The sequence below is a fragment of the Gymnogyps californianus genome, chromosome 11, assembly GCF_018139145.2.
Source record: "Gymnogyps californianus isolate 813 chromosome 11, ASM1813914v2, whole genome shotgun sequence".
Taxonomy (NCBI): domain Eukaryota; kingdom Metazoa; phylum Chordata; class Aves; order Accipitriformes; family Cathartidae; genus Gymnogyps; species Gymnogyps californianus.
Window position 1 is genome coordinate 20,324,902 of NC_059481.1, and position 23,683 is coordinate 20,348,584.

The window sequence follows — 23,683 nt, forward strand, 5'->3', positions numbered from 1 at the left end:
TGGATATAATGGTACTGAGTTTTCTGCAGGAATTTCAGAGATGTCCATCCTCTGCTATCAGTTTTCACAAGCTTTTACAGCAAATCCTCTCTTTAAATTAAGCCTTTCATTTATGTGTGTCCCTCCAAGCCCACTCCACAGTGGGATAACTGTTGGGAATTGAAAACATCAGATGAAAGCCAAGATTAAAAGATTAAGTAATGTCTCTACCTTTGCTGAATTATTTTGCCAGAGGCCTTCCTCCATGGAGGTACCCATAACCTTAGTCAATGTAATCACTTTGCAACTCTTGTCCTTTTCTTTAATGGTAGCAAGCCAACCAGTGGCTGGTGATTTAATATATTAAAGTAAAAAGCATTAATGAAAAATGTAAGGATGTCAAAATATGATAAAATGATTGGCTCCTTGAGATGACTCTTTCTGTTTGTTTTTTTAAGGTGGATGAGTGGATTACTTTGGTATCCAGTCTGTAGAATTAGTTTCAAGTCTTATTAGGTATGCTTTGGAATCCACCACATTGTAGCAACTCATGAAGTTCCAGTACTCAGACCTACTAGTCCGTGATTTACATACAAATAGCTGTAATACTCTAAGAAGTAGCACAGGTTCATTAACTCTTCTGCTGCATCTTGTTTGCATAAAAGTCTCTGCAAGTCTGGCAACAGCGCTGATACCACCGCATGTCTTGGCACAGATTCTTCTCCCGGATCACCCTGCAGTACACTGTCCACTGGTCGCCTGTGCACTTGTACGTGAGAGCAGCTTTGGACAAGAAAAGAAAGGAGAAACTAGCAGATTAGCCAGAGAACAGCATTGCAGGTGTGATCAAAATCACTGCATATGAGGGAAGAAAGGGCCAATCTCGCTGCCAGCACTGGAGATCAGATGATGTTCTTTCTACCGAAATATCAGGCTCTTGGAAGTGCTTACTGCAAGGGTGTAGCTGGACATGACTGGGGAGCGCAAGCCTCCTTATGTTGTACCCATTTTGTCTCAGTGACAAAACAGGCCTCTAGTCTAGGCCTAGATGAACAAAATGTCTAAAGCATCAGCCTAGATTTAAGCATATGAACACCACACAGCAGTCAATGGGAAGCTGTGTGCTCCCAGGGAGAGTGCTTTGCTAAGGCATGCTTTCAGGAGTGGCCATCATCCTTTCAGTGGAAAACATTTTTAAAGAGGAGCAAAATCAAACCCAATTTGATGGATGTAAAGATAAATTGATAGGAAGTAAAAATAATACTTCTTAGTGTAGTAAAAACAGTAGGACAACAATTAGCTATTGGGAGGGGGGAACAGACAGCAGAAACTCCCTCAGACTGACAAAAGGTTTGTGCAGGGGGGAAAGCAGCACGAAGACACTGTTGCTGAATCTGTTGACAATATTGTTAAAGGGTCATATGTGCTTTTATAAAAAAGTAATGGTAGCGAAACTGCACACTTGATAAAAATGCACACATGTAGTGAGTGCTTTTTACGGTATGTGATTTATAAATTGTATGTAGCATTCTTACAAATGCTGTGATAATTGGGAAATCTTCTAAACTAATACTGTGGCCTCTGCGGTTGGGAAAAAATGGCCTAATTAAAGAACATCAAAAGGTGCTGACCTAGCAGCATCTTGAGTCCCTTGTTCCTCATCTCTGCTGGATGAAACCAGGAAAGGCTCTTATCCTGTATTTAGCTGTGAGTCTCAGTGCCAAGCACCAGAAAACAATGGCAGCAAAACTGGTAGGAATGTTTATCACAGAAGCTGTTGGACAAGAAGCAAAACTTTGATAGAATCTGATGAAATGAAGTTACACTGTCCCAGAAAACAAGGAACATGAAGCCAATTTAAAGAAACCTTATTGCGAGAAAAAAATTTGAGTGGAAGTGATCATCTTAAACGGGGGGCGGGTAGAGCTATTTCTGAGTCTGCCAGCAGCAGAGGGGCTTTTTGAGGGGGTTAGATCTGCAGCACTCCCCACTCGCTATGGTTCCAACCAGGCACAGAAAACGTGATGTAGCTGAATAAATTACACATCTTGCAAGAATATCTGAGATAGACGTTATGAATCTGAGGTGAGAGACTTTATATAATAAAAAGACACTGAGCCACAAACAAGGCTAGGACTCCAATATTTCAGAGGTCCAAGGTCCCTCATAGGTTGTGAAGTAAGACAGAAAGCATGTCGAGGAAGCAACATGGGTCAGGTGCCTGAGGGACAGAATAAACCCCCTCTGAATGTGTCTTCACTGAGGGAAACTGCACACAGATGTAAAAGTCAGGTGAGGTGAACTCCACACTTAAGATACTTCTGAAAATGTTAGCTGGGATGAAAAACATTCTGGAGTGGGGACAAGGCAGCATGGGTTTTGTAGACTACTGGAATTTTTTTCTGTATAATTTTTTTTGGTGAGGTTTCCATTGCAGAAAACAGAAAATTTTGTTTAAAGATAATCCAGTGAGAATTGTTTATAAGCAGGAAGAGCAAAACACTCAATGATATATCTTTCTGCTAATATCAAATATCATTGTTTCTGGCCCTGGTGATTCCAAGCCCGGTTTAGAAACAAAAGCATCCCAAATTACTTGCAGATTACTTTCAGCAGGGACTTGAGCCTCCTCAGTCTTCTAAACACGTGAGCTTTTTATTGCTTTGTCCTAAAATGTGAATTAGGATGGATTTCTTGTCTCATCAGTGTATCAAGGGCTTACTTCTCAAATGAAATGTTTTCCTTTCACTATGCTCTTAGTGCTAAAATATTTGGGAAGTACTCTCACATGTTCTTAAACAAAAGAGGTTAGAAGCTCCTCAGTGTGACTGCATTTGCAAGAATAAAATTTCCCATATTCTTTTAAACATCTGTTAAACTTTTGGGAAACAAATTTCAGTTCAGAAGCTTCAAGTCCAGTCCTAGTTTAAGTGTTATTTAATACTGGACAGTGCTATTAGAAAATGGTTCTCTATTACATAGCAGCTCTGCCTTTTCATATGTGTATTAGAAGCTTCTTAGCCTACAAGACTAGCTCTGCTGAGAGTGTGGAGGCTATTCTTTCTGGTAAGCTCTTAGCAGCATTGTTTACAACCCAGCCTCTAGTACTGAAAAGTAATGGGAGGGACCAATGAGGCTGTGTCAGTGTTGCTGATGGCTTAGTTTAGCTTCATCTTACTGGTGATGATGTGTGAAATGTAAAGAAACCAGCTTGGTCCTTGGAGCTGTGGCTGAACATATAGGGCTGAAGTTTGGAAAAATATATTATTTTTATCCCCTTATAAACTGAGAAAATATGATGTGGAAAATCATGGATTCCCACAATTTTGTATTAACAGAAGCATTCTTAACCAGAGACATTTCTTAAATACGGTGTTAAGGTGTTTTGGGAAGCAGATGGCTTATTACCATATGCTTATCTCAGCCAGGTACACAGAGGATGCAGGGAGGGTGAGGAGAAGGACAGTGGCAGAAAATCAAAGGGTTCACAGAAAGAGGCTGGATGCTCTCTTGCCTCCCTGGGCAAATTAATTCATCAAATCACATTCTTGTGGCAGCAAATGAAAAGGAAAAAAAAACCAGTGATGCTCTGCTTGTCAAGGTCATGTACTTTTCTTGGGGCATGGATGCATAAATTATCATACTTTACACTCACCACAGCAAAAGCAGGGTGTGAAGGTGTTTGTGATGGAGAAATCTATGCCTGTCAGCTCCCTCACCTCTGTGATCAGTCAATCAATCACCCACCATTTGTGTGCCCCAGTTGGTCTCTCAGGTCTATCCACTGCTGAGTGCTCCAGCTTGGGCAAAGTCTGAGGCAGGGATCGATGGATAAGAGAGGACCTATCCACACTAGACCTTTAGTCTAGAGTCTGACTGGGGGACCCTCTCCTAATTTCTGGCCCTGGGCAATCCTCTGAAGCCCCACTTCTATCACAGTGGGCACACTGGGACCCTGGGCTTTGTCTGGTCCTTTGCAGGTGGCATCTTCCCCCCAACACCCCTCACTCACCAAGTCTGGGCGAGGTAATTGTGTTGACATTTATCTTCTCATTGCAGACCTCTTGGTGGCACTGCCTGTAGGCCGCTGGCTTGGACAGGACAGGGCACTCATTGCCATGGCGCCCGGTGACTTTGTGCATACACTGGACCACGCGTGACTGGAGGCCTTTCCCACAGGTTGAGGAGCACTGGAGAAGACAAGGCACTGAGACATGGTCCAAGCAGAGTAGCTTCCAAATCACATACACACATACACCAGAAAAATCACTGCCAGAGCTGAAGTGTGCAGCAGACTGGTAGCTCACTATGGTGCTGAGGACTCAACAACAGGGTCATCGTGTCAGCCAGGGACCCTTCATACAGCTGTTGCATTTGTCCATGATGATTTCGCAGCTTCAGGGAGTGCTGTGAGCAGAGGAACTGTCCTGGCACAGGGAAGGAAGCTGTTGTCTTTCTGTCTGGACTTGCTCTGAGTCCATCTACACTGACTGTCGCTGTGGATGCCCATGAGGTTCAAGCAGGCAGAGATGCAATTCCCTCCACCAGCCACAAAGAGGCAAAACTGGAAAACGTGTACTGCTTAATTATGGATGAGCAGCTTCCACCTCCCTCTCCATGAGAGACCCAGTGGTACTGGTTGTCTTGGTTTAAAAGCCCTCTCCAAGTCTTGGATGGTCTAACAAGGCTTCCTCCACAGACAAGATGACCACTGCCAGGCACTGATATAAGATAAACCCAAGGATTACGGCAGAGGCAGGCAGCTCCTACTGCATGCCCAGACCTCTAGGAAGCTCTGTTCCAGTATACGAAAGAACACATCAGATATTCAAGTATTCACTCTCATCTATTCCTGCTAACTGTCTGGCACTTGTCTGTCCTCCTGGGAGCAATTGCAAATTGTACTCCATGAGTTTTGGCTTCTATTAGCCAGGAGGCCCAGCCTGTTTATATGCTCTGTTGTCATACAATTGGAGTCCCTACCTCTCCTTCTCTCTTCCTCTGGCCCAGTCACTTGTGATTTACAATGTCCTACTTGCACGCTGTTCAATTTTAATAAAGCAAACACAGTGAGCACAGTGAGGTGCACCAGCTGGAGTTAATAAAAGAACCTTGTATTTAAAATAAAGAAACAATGGGTTGCAGGACTTTGGTAAGATTCCTATTTCTGCTAAAGCCACACACAAGCAAACGATGGGGGAGAGGAGGAGGTGGGGAAAAACTCAGGAGATATAATTAGGATGATGTCAAAAAGATCATGTTTTCTGTCCTCTGCTGTTTGTGAACAAAGTCAGGGCAGTGGAGCTCCCTCCCTCAAAAACACTATCGCCTCAGAGTGGTACTTCTGAAAAATGGCATGCCAAACATTGAAGAAGCTCAAAAGATGAGCACCATTGAGGCTGGACTGAAATCCAAGTACGGAGGATGTGCATGCAGTGTGGACGCTTGTAAGACTAGGACCCAGGGGCAAAAGAACACATGGATATATGTAGGCCTCCACCTTCCGCATCTATGGAGGAGAGCACAGCAAAGCTGTGGTCATTTTGTTCTGGAAGTATCACAAGAAACCCCTGCTGCTTCTCAAAGACCATCTGATAAAAGAAGTATAGCTTTGTTCTGGGTGGAGCACAGGGTGCTTTTCCTTCCTGTGTGGATCACTGAAAGGCCTGAGAAAAAATGGCCTCAGATGAACAGGACTATGTGAAATAGAGCTGATGGAGTCCTGCTTCAGACAGCCCAGTGCAGAAATACATTTACATGACGTGAACAATTTATTTCTGGGTAGGAGGAGTTGTAGGATCAGTGAAGCCTGTTGTCAAAAATAACACAGACTCTTTATCTAATTTTCTTCTTTAGTCACTCACATGAATGACTGTTTATTAAACAGGTTTCTTGTACTTAGTGTACTCACCAAATTTGTATTTGCTTTTCTCTTAATTTCCCCCCCTATATTCCACCTGTTCTTTATTCCTATTCTTTCTCCCAGTGCCTTTCTCTAGGACTGAATTTCTCCATTCGGAACAATCTCTGGCTCAGATCCTTTCTGGACTTTGCCATTAAACCATCCTGGTGTGCAGCTTACCTCTGTGTTTCCAGCTATATTAAAATTTTACATGTATTTTGGAACTTCTTTTTTTAAAATAAATAATTGTTTTTTTTCCTTTACATCCTTCTTATTTCAATTTAGGGTCAACACACTAGTTTATGACAGATTTTTTTGCACTTCAATTTTCAGATGTTGAATTTACATCAAAATTTGGTCATTGCCTATTAATACCTCAACAATGGTTATGGTATTTAGGACTATGCTGAACAAGCCCTTCCCTTGTATGCCCTACAGTGAGCTATTCCAAAAAGCAATCATTGAAGTCCCTTATTTAAACCCCCTTCATAACTTGAGCTTCTGCAGTGAGATCTAGGCATTTCATTAGTCTTGGGTGTCCCTCTGCTCTTCCCCAGCACTGTGTGCCCTCCGTGACTTCTACCAGTCTGGAAGCCAGTCAGGCACGGCCATTACATTTGGATTTAAAGTTAACAATTTTTATCCTGATAAATGCAACTATGAGACTCTTCCACTTCACTAGTCATATGCAACCTCTAATCCTCAGGATTTCAATGGGACTTCTAGTCTTCAGAGTGCTTTACTAATCTTAATCCTCACAAAACTCTTTGCAAGGGGAGTGAACTGTACCTCCATTTTACAAACAGAATAGCTGTTACCACACAGGCATAAAATAACCCGTCCAGGCCATGGGGTTCCTTCACATGATTGTAACATAGTGAGTTTGAAACCTCTGTGTCTGGCTTTTAGGCACTCCCTGTGCTTACGAATGCTCTTAACGGGGAGGGGGGGATAGGGGGAAGGAAAGAAAGAAAAAAGCATTTGTCTCATAAGGTGAATAAGGTTTTCAGATACCAACATACAAACACTCACCTACCTTTGTCTGTGTTCCTGTCTCTGCATTTGTTAACCAGCAAGGAGGGCAAGCAATGAAACTTTTTCCACAGACACTGCCAACTCCAATCCTTAGACAAATAACAGCAGAGTTTTTGCCCGAAGCAGTTTTATTCCTTCTCCTGGGAGACTGGGATCATCACCTATGCTATGCAATTATTTTTTCACAGCCAGGAAGACAGATTTTAACATCTTTCTTGAACTCTTTTGGGCTTGGCAGCTAAAGGAAGGTTGGACATCTGGCTTATTTTAAGACGAAATTTTCAACTCTGTACTTGGATAGTCTCTTTCCTAGGAATTTCAATAGGAAATAGGAATAGATACAAAATACATACAAAGGGGGAATTGTTACTCATGCTGCACTATGAAAAGAGGACATCATTAAAAGAGGCATAAAAATCAAACTCCAACTGAACAGCAAATTCCCATAAATACCTTCCCTCCTACTCTGGACAGCTAAATGCATTGCTACAGTCTCTCTGTTCCCAAATATTTATGGAGCAAGTACGCATATCCACAGAACAATTTTCAGGGCTAGATTCACTCTGTGCCCTCTGATACAGGACCCTCAGACTTGGACACAGGTTATGAGGAGTTTGAGTAAGGAAAGGTGCTGCGGCCTTCTTGCAAACAGAGGAACTTCCAGGCAGCCAACAGCTGCCAGAGAGAGCGTATCGCTTGTGGCAGAGCGTGGCCTGGGCTGCAGGGGCAAAAGTACCATTACAGCCCAGCACCTGATCCAGCTTCTGTATAGCTAGTACAGTTTCACTGCGCAGAACGCTGGGAGGCTCCAGCGCTGCACAGTGTAACTGCGCTGATCGTATTTAAAATGCTGTTGATTGGAGACTGGACTTTTTGGGCAAATATTGAGTTCTTACACTGCTATTAACAAACATACTCTGAAAATTGGAAAAGCCTTTACAAGCATTGATGTAACTCTCAAGAAACGCACATGTTTTGATGTCATGGTGGAGTAAAGTGATCTGTGAATGTGGAGGACCGGTTTTGGAACCTGGTTCGGAGGTGCATGGATCTCTGCCTGCCACCTGAGCTGCTATGCAAGTACTGAGAGAAAACCCACAAGCAACTTGCCTACTCTGGGAAGCTGGGACTTGGACAAGTGGTTGAATAGAGATGCCGGTGTCAAACAAAGAAGTGGTTTTTTCCTTCCACCAGGCATTGCCAGTGATGTCATTATCAGAAAAATGCATATGCAAAATTCGTCTAGTTTAACCATAATGCACTAAACTGACAATGTAGCCATTGTAAATTGGAAATCCACCCACATGCAAAGATCAAAGGATTGTTCGGCACTGTAAAAAAGAGGGGGTTAATGAACAGTTACAAAAAGTGAACCTAATGAGAGCCCTTGTAACTCCCAGTTCAAACACTGCTTGAGAAGGCAAAAGGAATACAAAAATGCCTCCATTCACATTCTTTGGCAGTAACATGCAAGCCAGTGGGGATATCCAGAAGGAAATAAACTCACAAATTGTCAAGGCAGCAGCTGCATTTATCAGCTTAAAGAAGATTTACTCACTGAAAAAGTCCAACCTTAAGACCAAGCTATGATTTTCAACTGGAATGCTATTTCCACCTTAGGATACTGATAAGAAAGCTTGAAATCTACCAAAGGTGCTGACAGATGTCTAATTGCTTTGAAAGCAAATGCCTCAGGAGAATATTAGGTATTAAAATAGAATGAATTTACAGTAAGTGCTGAGATCTGTCAGGGACTTCAACTCCTGATCTACAAAAGATAGCCAGAGAAAGAGAGAGGAATAAGAATGAATGAAGCCAGGGCAGGGCTGCCATTGGGCAGCTGGAGGAATGCATAGGTGAGACCAGTCCAAAGAATCCCTGTGTTGAGGCTTAATGGGGACAGAAAAAGGCACAGATTTACCACTACAGAGGACAGGCTGTGATCTGTTCAGGACTGAATGGGATAATGAAGCATTGCTTATGCCTTAGCTGAGGGCTGCTGGCTAGGCAGGGATGCATTCAGACCACACGTCACCTTTAAAAATGTCACTTTTCTAACCTTTAAGAGAGAGATTTTTGTAAAAGACTTGCTTTTTCCAGCAGAAGGTCATAGCATCCCTTCAGCCAATCCTGAACGTACTCCAATATTTAGAAGGCTGATCTGTTGGAGGGAGATATAGTTCACGATGACTGTCATAACTAAGCTGAGGGCAAGATGTTTTTTTTCTTTATTCATCAGTCTGCAGTCATCTGATGTTTAAAGATACTGGTTTGTCCCCAATTTGCTGAAAGTTGCTGAAGCCAAGGATAACACTATGGCTAAAGCTCCAATATTCAGAGATAGAGTCATGCTTTACTGACTTCAGAGTTCAAGTATTTCAAGGCGTTAGGATAGGGTAGAGTGGTTTTCCCCCCAGGGGTCTTATTTCTTGCCTCTATGAAAGTCAGAAAGAAAGCAAGACAAGTTCCTATCAATAACATTCTAACACGGCATGTGAGAAGAATGACAAATGTCCTGTAATTGCTCCATTCCTGAGACCTTAATAGTATACATGTGTGTGCTCTGAAAGTCAGTGCTCTGCACACCTTAACATCAGGCTTTTTACGAGTATCACTAATTTGAACTCTATAGTTCTAGCTGAAAAGCAGCATGCGACATGCTTTCATGAACACCAGGTCAACTTTCACCATGGCATCAGGCTAAAGAAAGAAAACTCTGTCTTTTCACTGATAAGATCTAATTAGCCCAAAGCAAACTGTAAGCTGTTTTTCAAGCTTCCTTGTTCTTTTCTTTTCTTTCTTTCTTTCTTTTTTTTTTCTTTTTTCTTCCTTTTGAACCCCAGATCTGTAAAGAGAACATATCTGGTCTTGCTTACAACAATCTTTCATTTCGAAACTTTTGTGAAATGACTGATTTGTTTAATTTAGCCAAGAAAAAATGCATACCCTTCTGACTTAGTATGGGAAGAAACAATAAATTATAGCAGAAAATGCTCATGGCTGATGTGACAGTATCTTAGAAGGAAAAGAGAGAAGCAATCTTTCCAACCTGCCTACAGCTGTGCTTTCAAACTGCATGACCCTAAGGAACAAGACCTGACCAGTACCTCCAGCATGTCTCACTGCATAATTAAGCTTGATTTTGCTATTCTGAAAAGTTCCATTGTGTACAGAGGGTTCAGAGATTAAGAGCTGAACGCATGAATGTTCTGGGTAGCGACAGTGCCCCTAAGTACTTGTGCAATGCAGCCCAGGTGGATGGTAATGAGGAAATGTCATTTAATTCATTATACCAATCAGGCAGAATTTACTTCTCACAAGCTTTCAAACTGGATTTCAAGAACAGGATCAAGCAGAGATGTGAAATGATACGGTATTGCCTACAGGGTACCATAGTCTAGCATGCCACCTATAGCGTGTGTGCAATGTTTTGATCTGTGGCAGGTACAAAGTGGAAATACTCCATAGCTTATTCCACCTGAAAAACTGCAAGGAAATGATGCTGAAAAACACCTTATGTAAAAGGCATAATCGAGCTAATTTTAAGTAAACTAGATAGTAATGGACAACTATGTAACCATGGGATCACATAACTCAGGCTGACTGCTTGAGAATTTACCCTGCTTCTACAGCAGTGTGTGCTGCTTATGCTGAGCAATGTTTTTAGGGGCTACATGAGCTATAGTCCCACCCTGACTCCTGTTGCAGATGTTAGCCTGAAAGAATATCTTGGGAACTGAAGCTCCACTGAACACATATTTTAGTTATTCATCAGTTAATAATCAATGCTACCCAAATGCAATTTATTAAAAAAAGTAATTAAACTAAGGACTCCATTAGGATCACTTAACTTCAGAAAGAGGCTGCTCATCTCTGTCATCTCAGTCCTGCCTGAGCATTCTCTAGACAGGGAACTACTCAGCTTTGAAATGTATGATGCTGAACTAACACCGCATTTCATCTCTTTGCACAGTCAAACAAGGGATCACCAGCAGGCTGATACTAATTGCTCTTTAAAGATGTTTTGGAAGATTGTCACCTTAATGCCTCAGTAGTCATTATAAACCTCAAAAGGCTATTGGAAAGACTGCAAAATTATAGCAGTCCCTGCTAGTGATACATATTGCGTGCTGTAAGGATTCAAGGGGCAAAAACCTCTTCAGATGAGTAGTACAAAATTTAAACGGTGAATTACCTACTATTCATATTTTTAAAAACATGATCCTAGACACTGTAACATCTCAGCATAACTCAGAGAAAATGAATGCCAATATTTGAACAGGCTTCTCTTTCATGCTTTCTTCTTTTTCACATTAAAAAAAAGATTAAAATAGTGACGATGGAATTCCATTTCCAATCCACTGATCTTGGTGGGAGGCTTTAATTCTCCATCAAAAAAAAAATGCACTTAATGAACTACGCTTTTATATACAAAATATCAAAAAGGAAAAGTTATTCTTCCAATTAATAGGATCACTAGAGGCTGTATTGGAACATGAGACAATAACACTGTGACAGAACGTGCTCCACTTCAAACAAAACACTGATTAATATGGTCTTTTTGTAGCACATTCTCCTTTGCTAAGGAACCATCAAAATAATTTGTACTATGGATGTTTCCAGAAACTCCAGCAGAGATGAGCTGTGCAAATTGTTGTGCAAACAAGGAGCAGCCATTGCCTCAAAGGCACGAGCAGGACTTGGTTTCTGTAGCTTACAGTCCCCAGGGGAATGACATGGCCAGCCAGCATTGTAGTCAGCATCTCTTCACTTTCCATGCCTAGGTTTCCAACTACGGCTGCACTGACTGGGGCTGGCAGTTAGCACAAGTCTAGATAGAGGCTCAACCTTGTTTTAGTGCTGTTATACAATATTTACACCTCTGACCATAGCTAAAGACGTTTCACAGATGGGTGGACAGAAAGTCAAAGAGCAAAAGGGGTGGGATTCATCTTACTGAACTAGCTCTGTTTACATTCTCTTTGCAGTCAGCAGAGAGAGATCACCACTTCAAAGGGCAATGCAGCCTTTATTAAGGAAAGGAGGTAAAACTACTACCTGGAGCTGCCTGTCTTACAATGACTGTAAATGAAGCCTAACAACTATCTCAAACAAGGCACCTAACTGTCAGATGGCTAGGACTCAGTGATGTGAATTCAATTAAGTGATGGACCCGTGACCACACAGAAGCCTGTAGTTAATACGAGCTGAACTCATATGAACTTTCCTTTCTTTCCTAAAATGCATATTTCCAGTGGAGGTATGAAAACTATATTTCTAAGTTTTTCCCCAACAGAGCGATCAGTTCTACTTGGTGGTACAAGGCAGTAGAAGGGCCTTGGGCTGGGCTTTAAGCAGCTCAAGGTGACAGATTTGTGAAATGGCAGCAGGAACATGGAGATGTCTCCCTTCACGTCTCCCCGTCTGAAGCTTTTACTTCAATGACCCAAGTCTTTTTCTCAGAACCCTTGTTCTGCATTCAGGATGGTTCATTTCTCTTTTACCTAAGTTTGTGGAATAAAATCATAAAGGGAACAGAGAAAACTCCAGCACACTCTGCACTGACAGTGAAGACAACAAAAAAATAACCAATAGCCTTGGACCTCTGTCATATGTAAACTGCAAGCCATGTGCCAGAATTCTTCATTTTACGCTGAAATCCTTAACTCACTGAAGTCATTGGGAGTTGGCCATTGATTTTGGTGGGTCAGTGATTTGGCCCATAGTATTATAAACAAAATTGATTTCACTGCAGCAGAAGAGAGGAGTGGTTTCTGCTTTGTAAAACAAAAACTAGCTTTCTCTCTCACAGAGATCTATTTTATTCCATGCATTTCCTCAATGGAGGTTAAACTAAAGGTTATGGTTTTAGCTCATCACAACTCAAAAGGGTACCATTGTACTTCAGAAATGCAGAGCAATGGCTTTCCATCTTCCTTTCCAAAGGGCTGCATGAAATTTTTACTAGAATACTGGCAACAACTTTCCCAAATTGAGGAGTGTCCCTGGCTGATGTAACCAATTTTGGGCCATTTGTTCTCATCCTCTGTAGCGACGGGTATTTTGAGATTAGTTGTTGGCAAGAAAGGCTGTAGTTTGCACATCAGTGATCACCCACCAGAGGAACAAACCATGGGGAACCACAACCAGCAGTACAACTTCTAGCAGTCCATAGGGGCAGTAGTTAGGTCTAGGACACTCTGATGCTCTGGCTCCTGGTCATGCCTAGGACCAGAGAAGCAGAGGGTTTGAATACTAAAGCTTGTTGGGTCCTCTCCTGTCACATCCAGCTCTGTCACCTTCTGGAGAACAACTGATTTGCATCAGTGAGGCCTGTAGACAATCTTCCAACATCAGTTTCTAGCTATGGTGCTGAATGCACACGAGCAGCCATAAATCATGAAGTTGTTTGCCGAGCCACAGTGAGTAAGCAGCAGGAAAGGGTCTGTCAGCTGTGATATGCGACTGCAGTTTTAAGCGACCATCCCTCCTGCGGAGTTTTCTCTCAATTCAACATGAAAAGGTAGAAGAAGATGAACTTAGTTATGACTTTTATGAAGAATTAACAAGTTGTCCATAGTTTATCATAAACAGATGGTGGGTCAAGCCATGAATTTGTAATGAATGTTAAAACAAAGGACAGTTTGCTTCTATATTTATAACAGCTTTGAATATACCTCTCAAACCACAGCTGTCCTTGATTTACTCTTCTTATCATATAATGTGAGTTAATCATTAAAAGTGAGGCATATAGAGGATTTTGTTGATGTTCCCAAATATTTGGAACTCAGAAAACATGTATACGGCAAGGCTAGGGATTTTATCTCTTAGAGAATACAATCTACTGTAATCCTGCCAAAACAATTAATTTGCAATTACAAAATCCTTGTTACCACCCATTGTGATGAATGACTGCTGATCTTCAGTACGAAATACCTCAATGTCTGGCACAAACCCAGTATTTTTGTTATAGGAAATTAGATTTTTATTTTCTCCCTATTGTTAATATTGTCCTGGGATGAGAACCCATAGCCAGCATTTCATAGGCTGAGCAAAATACTGTGAAGAAATTGGCAACTATAGATGTCCAGGGAAGGCAGGTGGCTATAGGTAATTTTTCAGATGTGCTTTATCACTACTGACACTATTTGGCAACAAGAATATTGTTTAACATCAGCTTTGCCAAGCTGATCCTTACTAGTGCTTTCCAGTTTCTGGAGTGTACAATCTTTCTGAATCCAGTGAAAGTTGTGCCAGGTGGTTATACGAGATGTAAAGTGGTAGGAAAAGATTTCTCCTCTACTTTCTCTCCTAGTTGAAGCCCAGCTTGACATGTCATATATTTCTGTTTTCACCTGAGAGCGTGAATCTGTGATGGTTCCTACACAAGACCCACAGATCTTGCACAGTCTGTCAGGTCAGATTCTGATCTGCATGGCATTGGCATAAGCCTGCGTTAACTTCAGTGGTTGAATTAATCTGGATTTACACTAACGTAAGAGAGACTGATATCAAACCCACTGTGCTGAGTGAGATCCTTGGCTTGTGGCCAATGGGTTGCAGGGAAGAATGAAAGACAGTTACTCTGGCTTTACATTGGGTTATCCGAGATTGATATAGGCCTTAGTATTTACAGAGCACCTACTGTAACTGCAAAGAAAAAATATGGCAAAGCCAATATATTATGAGGCTTCTATGTATCTTCCTTCTAAACATCTTTTCATTGGGCTATGTAATATAATAGGTTAATGAGCTAAATTGTTGCCTGAGGGACAGAAGTTGCATGTTTAAACTTCTACCCGCAAAGCTGAAAATGCACCCTTGTGAAAGTCAGCACTAACGATGGAGCTAATGTATCTTGCCTGTAATTCTACCTTCCTTGATGTAATACCAGTTAAAAGGAGAATAGTCAAAAAAATGAAACTGGGAACCCTGAACCATTCTGTGCTATTGGCTCAAAATACAGTACTTCAGTCACAGGACAGAAACAGAGTATGTCGAGGCATATAAAATAGTGAAACAATTAAGTAGAACTGGAAATGAAGAAAAATCCATAAAAATCTTGTGGAGAACTGCTCCTGCTGTATAATCTTGCCTCTTCAGTTATACCCTAGAAGAGTCCAAAAGCCAAATGGAGAAAAGGAACTCAAAAAATACAGCCTTGGCCTTTACATTTGCACCTGAGTGCCTTCCCTGCTACATTATTACTAGAGCAGAAAGGGAGAGAGCTGGGGACACAGGAGGAGCCTTGGGTAGCTAAAAAGCAGTCCCTAGTGCTGTTCACCTTCAAGCACAACTGATCTTTGTCACCACCATAGCTAGCCAATACATCAAGCCTGCATCTCCCTGCAGCAGGCCAGCAGTGCACCCCCACATCATTTGGGACATCGCAGTGCACCCCCACATCAGTTGGGACATATGTTTTCAACTGCGTGAGTCGAGGTAGACTTCAACGCAAGGTCAGAGTCCTGCAGCTGCTCCCTTCAAGCGCAGCCTCGAGCAGGCGAACGGTACAGATTCAGGCTGTGCATCCTGCTAAGCTTCCCGGAGAGCCACATACATAAAGACACATTCTGTTCACTAGCTGCCTGCATTCTTCACAGGAATGTAATCCTTGACATAAAGTTTGTCAGCAAAATACAATTAATCATGAAAGAATGAACTACTGTCTTGCTAAAGCATCAAGAGGCATATTTTCAGCAGCCTAGGAGTCTGAGGCAAGGGTTGGGAAACTGAGCAACCTACGTTTGGTCTTTTGACTAGCACAACTACAACAAAAATGTAAAAATGCTTCCCGTGCTAGAACATTTAACAGCTCAGATTTCAAACAAGGAGCAACTGTTTCAAAGTAGAAAGAGTGTATGAGATGTTTGTTTCTTTAACTGAATGCAAACTGGATGTGGAATTTCCTTTTGGAAGAACCGATTGAATGGGAGATGGCTTGGATTCCCATTTGTATATTGCATCATATATAAAGAAGGATGATATAACGAATTGCAATTCTGAAGAATCCAGGCAACAACAACAAAACGATTTCAGGTTAACACCTTCAGTGGGTCTCTCACTGTGCAACCTATCTTTCTACTAGGTTTGAAGACTCTTGGGCCAGGAACAGTTTAGTTATGTAACTCATAATACCAATGCTGTGTTTGTGTTAAATGCTAAAAATAATAATTATATCCCTTTAAGATAAGGGGTTTAAAAGAGAAGTTGCAGTAGTGCAGAGACGTTGCAAGTTTAGTAGCAGTGCTAATGGAGGTTACACGTGGTTACTAGTAACAGAACAATACTCTGTCTTTAGAATTACAGTACACAGTCTGTTAATCTCAAGCACTGGACTAACAAAGGTAACCTCAAAGACATTTAAAATAACTTTACAGATCTGGCTCTATGTGTTTGCAAAGTGAACTAGATATATCAGTTCCTCATGCAACACTTGAAATATGCTGCAAATACATTGGGAATACACAAATATCACAGCCAAGACTGCTTGCTGAATCTGCTCAATTAGCTCCAAATGCTGTCCACAGCTATAATATGCAGTAAGGACCATCTGCAAATAAACCTGACGGAAAATGGAATAAAATTCCTCTTCTTCAGAGCATGGACAGGCAACGACTGCAGAGCCGTTACTAAGGCCAGTGGACAAGGTTTTGGCTGGTAGGTGCAGGTTAAAGATCAGCATGGCCATGCCTCCAAGCCCTCACCTCTTCTACACAGAAGTGGATCCAGGGTCTGAGAACATAAAATCACAAGTTGTCTGGCATAGATTTGGAGATTTTACTGCTGCCCACTCTTGCACCTTCTGAATGCAACAGGATCCAAGATCTTACATAGGATAACCATATTCATTGCTGTCAGACGCGAGGTGAGTTATTTATATAGGGCTGGGAACTCCTTAGGGAACTGATCTGTCTTCTCATGCGGAGTCCATGTATTCTATAAATACTACTACTAATAATATAAAAATAACAGTCTGTCATTACCACCCAAACAGCCTGTTCTATTTACAAGTTGTATCTGGACTTGACTTCTTAAATGAGGTTTTGCCTCTTTCTTACATGACTTCCTGGTATCTTCAAACGATCTTGGTTTGGGAAATTAAGGATTGGAGGCCAAGTCACCATGCAAGCTGTCTGCACATAAAGCATCAAAGCCCCTTATTTTAATCTGTGATAATTACTACTCTTAGTTAAATCTTGCTTCCCTGATGATTCTTAACAATAAGTAACAAATGCACAAGGCATTAATTGCAAAAAGTTGTTGCTTGTTCTGAGATCAATTTGTATTAATAGAAAAAGTTTCCATCTTAGTCAGCACAAAGCTCTCTCACAGCAATTTTTACAGCACCGGGAACAAATGTTTTACAATGGAATTTTGCCCTGGAAGTATGAATTTTAAAGAGTTCACTATAATCTAACTGCCGCAGACTTTGTGTTTCTCCTTAAAGGAGGAACTGTTTTAAGCCGGACAACACCAAAGAGGAATTGCTGATAGCTGTGAAGGCTCTCCCCCTAAGTCTAAGCCCTGCATTAAAGCTTCTGGATCATCACGATGAAAATCCTTCGCTCAGGATTTGTGAAGAATTGAATTCCACACCAAACATTTCAGCTATCTGGGTTTCTGGGACAGTACATTTTCTTCAAATTGTATCTATCCATACCCTTCTCTAGCAATCCAGTGGTGCCTTTTGTTTACCCCTCTACTCAGAGAATAAGAATCTAATTGTGTGATCTAAGTGTCCAGTCAGAATTAACCAATATGTCTAGAATTTTAAATGCTCATTATAAACCAAATCTAAGTCCAAGAACATCCTGCTGGACTCACACAGGGTGAAATTCCTGGGAAGCAGAGAGTTGGCACAAGCTCTCTGCAGACAGAAGCAGGCCACATATGCAGCACATAAGCTTTTGTGCCCTTCTGCACAGGGAGGATCCTGATCCTGAGATAAGAATTGCAAATAACAAGTGATTTTGCACTGATCCTGTCCCGCTCACATGCAGACACTAAATCCATCAACAACACTATTTACTGTGACCAATGTATGCTTGCAGCCTTTCTAGCAGTGAGCCAACATCTTTATCAGATTGGAACCATTCATACAATACTGAACTTTCAATCCATGTAATCAGTGAATACACAATTATTTCATATTCCTCCCTATAAAAAGAATCCGGGTCAATTTGCATGCCAAAATGTTTTAAAATTCCACAAATAAATAAATAATGTTATTTCACCTGTTAACACACGGGAACTGTTTGTTTTGGCCAGCTTGCATGGACTCTGTGTGCCAGGTTATGAATAAAATAATGTTCAATACTCTAAACATTCTGTGATATGAATTCCTGGCTCAGCATAAATACAGACCTTTTGTATGTGGCAGGTTCTTAATGCATTCTCCAGCACTGACACCATTAAATTCATGCATCTATGACAGATTATATCTATAAATATTTGTAATTCCTAATCACAATGTAAAAAAATGCAATCACAGATAAGCCAGTTTGCCCATCATGGGCCTCTATTTCACTGGATTTTACTTGCTGGAGTTTGGGTTTTTGGAAAGCAAAATGCAACTACTGTATCCCAGTGGTTTCTGCACATGCCGTACATTCCAGAACACAAAGTAGGCTTTCTGTTTAAAGAACAGTACAGTTACAAAGATAAGATAAAACCAAACTGGAATATAATATTCCTGGGAAATTTTAGTTCTTTATGCAAACATGAAGTCAGTAATGTAAAGGATGCTTTATGAACAACACTGGCAAAGGCTGAGTTTCTCACACTACCAGGCCTCCTTCCCAAGCAAAACGACCTATTACTTTAAGATCAGAATGCAAATACAGAGCAGACTCTGCTCTGGTTTAATCCACTGCATTCGGGAATTAATTCCACTGATGTCACTGAAGAAACTAAGTTCAGACAGGCCTAAGTGAAGGTAAAATCCAGCCCTGAGGAAGGGACTGATGGTTTTGGCTCTGCCTTTAAATTCATGGCTATCTTTCATTTCAGGTGGTTGGAATAAGTCTAGGACTGGACTATGCTGTGTAGGTCCAAGACCAGCATGAAATTCAGCTGCACAGCTCTAGTTTTGCATCTGTGGTAATAAAATAGTGTACTGTCTGACTCTGCATGCGGGACCTGCATGAGGCAGAGGAACAGAATTCAGCTGTGAGTGCTCTCAGTTACCCTCTGTTTCTGTGTGTGTTAGGGCTTCCTCCCAGTAGTATTCAGTTTAACAACAGTTCTCCCAAACCTTCAGATTTATCACCTGTGGGATAAGATGACTAAGGTCCAGCTCTCTTCTCAGCTCCAAACTGATGCTTTGAGGGAGACAAAACTCTCACCACAGCCCCCTTGTGAGATTTCCCTTCTCAGTGACTAGGTTCCTAACTCGAAGTGCAAATTTTTAACACGTATTTACACTCAAGGAAACCAATCTTCTGTTATTTTCTTTTTAGCTTGCCCAGGCTGGGCATGGGACACCTCCTTAGTTCCCTGCACTCCTGGAAGATACTGCTAATGAACTCTTTTCTGAGGAATTCAATCCGCTAGCCAGAACTATTCAGAGTTTGCTTTTTGAAATCTGGAAAGCAGTTTCAGCATCGTTTATAAAGTAGCTTTTTGACAACAAGAGTCCACCTGTGGTGGGAATCTTGTGTAGGTTTTGCTTTTGGATGGTTAAGCTGTCAATTAATACTCATTTCTATCCCGTTTGGAATACATTTCTCTAAAACTTGCTGGGTGATATCCATAAGCCTGTGTTGCAATGTTTGGGTTATAAATGGCATAAGGGGAAAGTTTAAATCCCAGCAAAACTTCCAATCAAAACCAGTTAAACCCTTCCTTTCCAAATATTTAAACTGCAAATTAATGCAGACAGCACACGGAAGCATAGCACTCTGAACATCTTTGCACTTAGAAAGAAAATACCATGTCGCGTTCACTGTTACCTTAGACCAATCGCCTGTTTTCCATTCGTAACAGCCTGTGTGATCCTCACACTCTTCCTCATCTCTTGGCCTGGTGGCTGCATCACATTTTCCTTGAGAATTCGTGCACGTCACTGTTCTTTTCTGAATCCCCTTGCCACAGTCTGCCGAGCACTGTAAACCAACAGATATTTGTTTTCTGTTACATGATGCCTAGAATTGATAACTTTTATCTTGGTAACATCGCTAAAAGGAAAAGCTGATTTTATGAACACAGAGGAAAACTCGTAACCCATACGGTTTTCTCCCAATAATCTAAGCCCATTTCAAACATAAAAGAGTAACTTGAAAAGCATGATATCTGCTTGTGAAGTATTTTACTTATGAAAAATGGCAATTCTGAAAATCAACCTTCTTTGAAAAACATCAGCTGGCATTTTGCTAGAATTGGTGTTACAGATGAAAAAACCACTACATCTTGTGTTTAAGAGCTCATCATTCACACTGAAAAAGGACGCACTGAGATTTACAACACAGAACTGCCACATCCCTTGGTGTATCATGGGAGTAAAATGATGGTGATGATAAATGCATTTTCAAATCACAGCAGCATGAGACCACTGCTACAAACACATTTCTGCACTACAGTTTGTACATACCAAGGCAAAGTCACAGTTCTCACACGTGTTCTCATGTGAAACACATACATGACCTTCACTCTTTGATTTGCCGTATGCTTATCACTATGTTAATTCCGAAGAACTTCAAATGTACAAAGGGGATAGCTCATGAGAGGCACTACTCAGTGAGCCACAGTGTTGTGATCAGCTTCCAACCACGGCCAGCAAGCTAGCCACAGACATCAGCAGGGATGAAAGACAGACTTCTCAACACCAAAAGCATAAGCAGGCACTGTTTGAAGTCCTCTGAGAAAGCAGGAGGCTACTAGAGCTGCTAGAATCAGTTGCTGAAGGAAGATTTCATTCAAACATTTGGGCATTCTAACAAACATTCATGCAAGTGAGCACAAATTATGCACAAATGTTTTTGTGCCTGGGCACTATGAAGGTAGCTTCTAAAGAGCACGGATATCTGGTCACCCGTTTGTTATCTCTGCCAATGGTCGCCTGGAAATTCTGTTTTACTGGAGTATTTGTCTTGATTTCATTGACTGTACTAGGTGGGAAAAGGCCATTGGAATGAACTGAAACAGAATTTCTGTTTTAAATAACTAGTTCGATAACAGAGTAACAGATCTGCTGCTGCTGTCACAGCCATCTAAGTGCATGTCACTACACAACAGCATAGCTAGTCTCTCTGCTCTTCATTTTCATGCCACTGCAGTGGTTAAGAGTGCGAAATTTTCTTGAAGAGCCACTGGGGACAGGTGGGTGGAAAAATGATATATGTACCAACTGAGATAAAAACTAACCTCCTCTAGCATGTCAAGTTCTCCCCTTCAGGGGATCAGCATGGAGAAGACAGTTGATTTGACACTGAATAAATAGTGAAGATATGAGATATTCTGTGAGGTCTTTTGAACGTATTCCAAGAAGCTTCTCCATCCAGGGGGTCTATGCTGGAAACAAGCGTCAGCTTGATATAAATTACATCAAATGGACAAATCTCAGCATGCCTGTCTAACCGTCTTAAAAATACAATCCAGGCAGTTCTGACCTGCTGGCCTTGTTAAGGACATGAATGACAAGCGTTTATTAGCTGGCAAGCAAACAGACATGCCTTTAAATACTTCAGAGCACTACAAAGTGACTTCTTGAAAATCTGGGAAACCTTCCACTTAATTTACTATGTGCTGCTCATGGTGTGACCCCCTCACGGATGTAACATCTTTATAACAAGCACAATTGTATAGTTCTGCTAGATACTGGGATGAATTCTTCCAGGCTTTGCAGAATTCCAGAAACTGCTTTGCTGGACTCCTCAGAGTGCAAGACTTGCCAGAGATCCCAGGCTGCAGCTCCCTAAATGGTACCTTAAAGCCATGAATTTGCCCCAAGTTGTATAGACTTTCCCAAATTATGTATCATTTTCCTCAGTCCTCAGGGTGGACTCCTCAGGGTTGCACTCGTTCATCTCAAACTACAAAGCACAATATATAAAATCTTTCAAATGGTCCAATTTACTCAAAGTAAATCAAACTGAAGTGGAGTATTTTTCACAGTAGGAGAAATCTCTAGGTGGGTTTTACAAGCAAGTCTGGGAAAAACACCAACTGTTTGTTCTTCCCACAAGCTTTTAAGTCATTCACAGATTAATACTGCATATACTTTCCTAGACAAAACAGCATTTGCAAAAGGTTTCCAACAGATCTTTGGTGGTCACATATAAATCACCCTCTTTAAGAGTTTTTTTCTTTCCTCGAGTCCTCTGTTTTCATGAAGAATTTCTTGACATATAGATTTGACAGAGATTCCACAACAGAGCAGTCTACAAATTAATATGCGCAGTCCATGAGTGTCCAGCTGAGATCATTAGGTCTTATTTTATTAACAAATTACTTAGTCAAATCCCTCGAGGTTTTGTAAAGGAGAAACACAACTTTGCAGTTAAGACTCAGCTCCTTTATTTGAAGGAAATCCTTATTTTTTCCTACTCTAGTTCCCTGACAGTAGCAACATTCACCTTTTTCTGACAGTCTCTATTTTTGTCATTAAAAATGGATTGAGCAGTACTTTGTCCAAAACAATCATCTCAAGTGTTTGGCAATAAAAGGGGGACTTAATTTTTTCCACAATGAAGTCTGCATTGGAATTTGCTTTGAAAACACACATTTTTGATTGGGGACTAGACATCAATGTGGTCAACTGTTCCTTGTTGTATAACCAAAAAGTTCAAAAACATACATGAGAAAATAGATTTATAAAATGATACCACTACTGTGATATTTATTCCACAACATCAGATTAAAATGTTAAGGATTAAAGTGATTACCACTGAAGAAAGTCCTAGTTATGAGAAGTGTTCAAACTGGCAGAGCATCAAAAGTGTCCTGGAGTCAACTGTACTACATAATAGCAGAAATGTGCCAGAACAAGGACAAATTTAAAATCACGAGTGGGCAATTACAGACACGACAAAAGGTAAATAGATTTATCAAAGGAAAAGTAAACCAGTTATTGAAAAAATGATCTAAAAATATTATGTATTTGCAAATGAGTTACGTGGTCAAAAATATGGAAGATTTCCACTCTGGGAGAAGTCTTCTGTATCTTGACTTACTCCATTTCTTAAAAAGCAGAGAGAAGTACTTGGGATTGTTAACAAAAGACCCAAGTAAAAATTCCACATGTAAACCAGGTAGGAACTGCACCATAAGAATCATCTCAGCTATAAACAGTTCAGCTGGTTCAGCTATAAGAAATAAAGAGGGCATCATCTGAAAGGGTTACTTCTGTAACACACAAAAGACCTGTCAGACAACTTATTAAAACTTTGGTGTGTTTCTCCACATCTTTTGAAATGAGAAAAAGAAAATGAATCTCATGCATTAGTGAACAGATACAGTCTCCTACTGAAAGGAAACACTACCCTCACTTAACTATCATCTCGCCTGCCAGAGATTTCCGGTTCAAAAGGTGGACAATGGCATCCCATTGTGTTTGTTAAGAGACATTGTTCCTCAGTGCAAGATTCCTTGTATCCTGAGCTTCTGTAACTTTTAAGCACATTTCTAATAATAATATTTTCCAAAAGCTCTTTGACAATGTTTTAAACAGGAGCTCACTGTTTCAAAATAGAGATGAGTAACAAGGAAAGATCCCTCCCACAGAAATGACTATTGCTGGACAGTCCCATAACACAGCCAGTCTGGCAT

At 41.0% G+C, this 23,683-nt stretch overlaps 1 protein-coding gene across 1 annotated transcript in view; it reads right to left on the reverse strand.

The window, feature by feature from the left end:
- Positions 1-211: 211 nt before the first annotated feature.
- ADAMTS17 (ADAM metallopeptidase with thrombospondin type 1 motif 17) overlaps positions 212-23,683 on the reverse strand; it is a 193,141-nt gene continuing 169,669 nt past the window's right edge. Inside the window, exons 20-22 of the mRNA XM_050903173.1 lie at positions 19,870-20,022; positions 3,992-4,169; positions 212-762 (exon numbers count right to left, since the gene is read on the reverse strand). Of these exons, the coding sequence (XP_050759130.1) occupies positions 611-762; positions 3,992-4,169; positions 19,870-20,022 (483 nt within the window). The 3' untranslated portion in view covers positions 212-610. The remainder of the gene's footprint in view (positions 763-3,991; positions 4,170-19,869; positions 20,023-23,683) is intronic.